Below are 3,081 nucleotides of genomic sequence, written 5' to 3' on the forward strand. Positions count from 1 at the left end.
ATTTTGAATGATTCACTATGATGATGAAAATGTGATGGGCAAATATTCACATTTAGAGCTATGGGTAGAGTACTATCTAGGTTCACAAGCCTGAGAGTGGATATAAAAATTAAAGGCAAAATGGTTTCTGTGACAAGGGCATGCTCATTCTATTTCCCAAATCTACTCTGCTTTCTGTCCTGACCATAATGAACTGCATGAATAGCTCCTTTCAATCTCTGGCTTCTGGTTTGACTTAGTCAGTGATGGAAGCTGAAAACAGGAATACAGAAGAACATACAGTTGAGGTGTTAACTCTTCTGGAAGCCCACCAACCCCTCACAATGGTTGCCTCTTTCTACAGAAAGAGGGAGTGGATGTCAAGTGTCCTTCTTCACACGATGCCTTTTCTAAATTTGGGTAAATTCTTTTTCCTTTGCCTCAATAGGACTAGTGATGGTAACAAACTTCTCATCCAGAATACTATAAATACAAATAGAGATATAGATATAGTTATAGTTATAAATATAAACCTTCCTCATTTTCCTAAATCTTGCCAACATATTTTCAATGAATCCTGACCCTTTTATCAAATTCTTGAAATTATCCAGTTTGAGTGTGGTGTCTGTTTCCTAACAAATTCTTAATTAATCTGAAAGAGAAATATCTATTTCACATGCGTGTATACATCTCTATCCCTTACCATCTCTGCGTGGATCACCAGGACTATCACTATCTGGATTTTATTAAGTGTTGAATTTTTAACATGTCATTTTTCTTCATTGTTTTCTTACAAGAAATCTGATGTCCATTTTTTGATTAATCAGGCGTAATTCTTTTTTCAAAATTGGGGGTTACCTCAGAGAAGTGTAAGAAAGAAAACTTCAGATTAATCACTGCATATTTAGTTTTCCTAAATACATCAGTTACAAAAGTGGGCACTGAGAGAAGATAAGACACACAGCAGACAGCAGATGCAAGAAAATACCAGCATTCAGAGTTTCATTATCTTTATGGTACTAGAGTGAAAAATAATTAGTTTAGATTCTCTTTGAATGCTCTTTCATTACTTCAGATGCATTTCCATTGTCCCATTAGAGTGTACACTTTAAGCTTCAATTTGGAAATTTGTTTTCTCTTCTTTCCTAGGGAATTAGATGAGACAGCAAGAGTCTTGGGAAATTTTGGCATCTCTCTTTCTCTATTTTGCTTAAAGTTCTGAAGACATTTTTCCTCATATGAGTGTACACTGACCAGGGGGGTTTGATACATTTATACTCAGCATGAATATACAGCCCTGTGAGTGTGAAGTGTTGATTGGTCTTGTGAAATCTAACCCAATGCATTCATTGCCCAAGTTTTTTTTCCGACATTCATTCCAACAGAAGTAAAGCAGACAAAGAAATTATTTATTCTATATCTAAACTGAAACATCCATTTTATTATGATTTGGCTCAAAATCTGAAGAATGAGGTCTACTTTGTTTCATTTGAAAGAAAATGTTCCTAGTTACCAGTGCCCAGTTTACTACATATTACCTCTGTTACCTTTGCAATATTAAATTCTGTAAGTCTTAGTTTTAACATGGGAGATTGGGCTTCTCTCCAAACCTGAACAAAAAGTATCTCCACAAATGTTTTGGTTGAAATGAATTTCCTCTTACTAAACCTCTTTGTATCAGGATTTTGAGATGCTTTAAAGCTGGGAAGTAATGAAAGACACAATTACAATATTTTTCTTATAGAGATACGTAGAATTTATTAACTATCATGCACTTACTATATACCAAATATGTTCAAAAAATTCTAAGCTGGTTTTCTTCAGAATGAAGGTTATGGATACAATGGTCAGAATAATAGAGGATCTTATCCCTTCTAATTGTGAGCAAGTCCAACCCTTTTGGGCGCTAATATCCTTAGGAAGCCTTGGCGAATCTGCTTTGTCTTGATGCTATAAATGACTGGGTTAAGTACTGGTGGAACTAACAGGTAAATATTGGCCATGGTTATGTGGACAATGGGAGAGGAGTGTTTTGCAAAGCGATGCACTAAGGATAGCCCTATCATGGGCACATACAGAATGAGCACAGCACAAATGTGGGAAGCACACGTATTGAGGGCTTTGAGCTTCCCTCTCTGGGATGCAATGCCTAGCACAGAATGGAGGATGAAAGCATAAGATAACAAGATCCCTAGAGAATCTACACCCCAATAAAATGCAACAACAAACAAGCCATATAAAATGTTGAAAGAGATGTCAGCACAGGCCAACTGGATGACTTCTTGATGTAAGCAGAAAGAGTGGGAGAGAACATGGGAGTGACAGAAGGGAAATGTGGGAATACGAACAAGAATAACAGGGAGGACAGTGGAGCATCTGATTATAATGAAGACCCCTATATAGATAATGCGTTGTGGAGTGAGTTTGCTGCAGTACCTCAAAGGATCACAAATGGCAACATACCGGTCAAAAGCCATGGCTAGAAGCACAGCTGACTCCATCAGAGAAAATGTATGAATAAAATACATCTGTGCCACACAAGCATTCACCTCAATCTCCCTAGCATCAAACCATAAGATTTTTAATACTGTGGGCAAGGTGGAGAATGACATGCCCATGTCAGTGAGGGACAGCATGGCCAGGAAATAGTACATGGGCTCGTGGAGACTCTTATCTGTGTGGATGATGTGAAGGATTGTACAGTTGCCCACTATCCCAATCAGGTAGCACACACAAAAAGGGATGGAAATAAAGTGATTAACATTCTCATAGCCAGGAATCCCAGTGAGGTAGAATGAAACAAACTGTTTAGTACTGGAGTTAGAACCGGTTAAAAGGGTGTCCCAAGTAGCCATTTTCCTACCATAAGAATGTGGTCTCCTAGAAGGAAGAGAAACACACAACATTAAGAAGATAGCAAGTTATGTTTCTACATTAGTTTTTTTTTTTCCTCTTATTCTTTGTAGAGGCAGTATCTGTACAGTTTGTAAAATGATTTTTAAAATTATCCAAAGACACCATCATTTTTTAATATATTACTTTTTTTTTAATTTTTTATTTTTTATAAACATATATTTTTTATATACATATATTTTTATCCCC

The 3,081-nt window shown here is 36.5% G+C and overlaps 1 protein-coding gene across 1 annotated transcript; it reads right to left on the minus strand.

Annotated features, from left to right (window-relative positions):
- Positions 1–1,853: 1,853 nt before the first annotated feature.
- LOC131835188 (olfactory receptor 51G1-like) lies at positions 1,854–2,834 on the minus strand. Its single transcript, XM_059179593.1, has one exon. The coding sequence runs from the start codon at positions 2,832–2,834 to the stop codon at positions 1,854–1,856; it is 981 nt and encodes a 326-aa protein (XP_059035576.1).
- Between the last annotated feature and the right edge of the window lie 247 nt (positions 2,835–3,081).

This window comes from Mustela lutreola, chromosome 1 (genome assembly GCF_030435805.1).
Source record: "Mustela lutreola isolate mMusLut2 chromosome 1, mMusLut2.pri, whole genome shotgun sequence".
Taxonomy (NCBI): Eukaryota; Metazoa; Chordata; class Mammalia; order Carnivora; family Mustelidae; genus Mustela; species Mustela lutreola.

Coding starts and splice junctions, on each gene's coding strand:
- LOC131835188 (XM_059179593.1), bottom strand. CDS start 2,834: ATGGCTACTTGGGACACCCTTTTAACCGGTTCTAACTCCAGTACTAAA.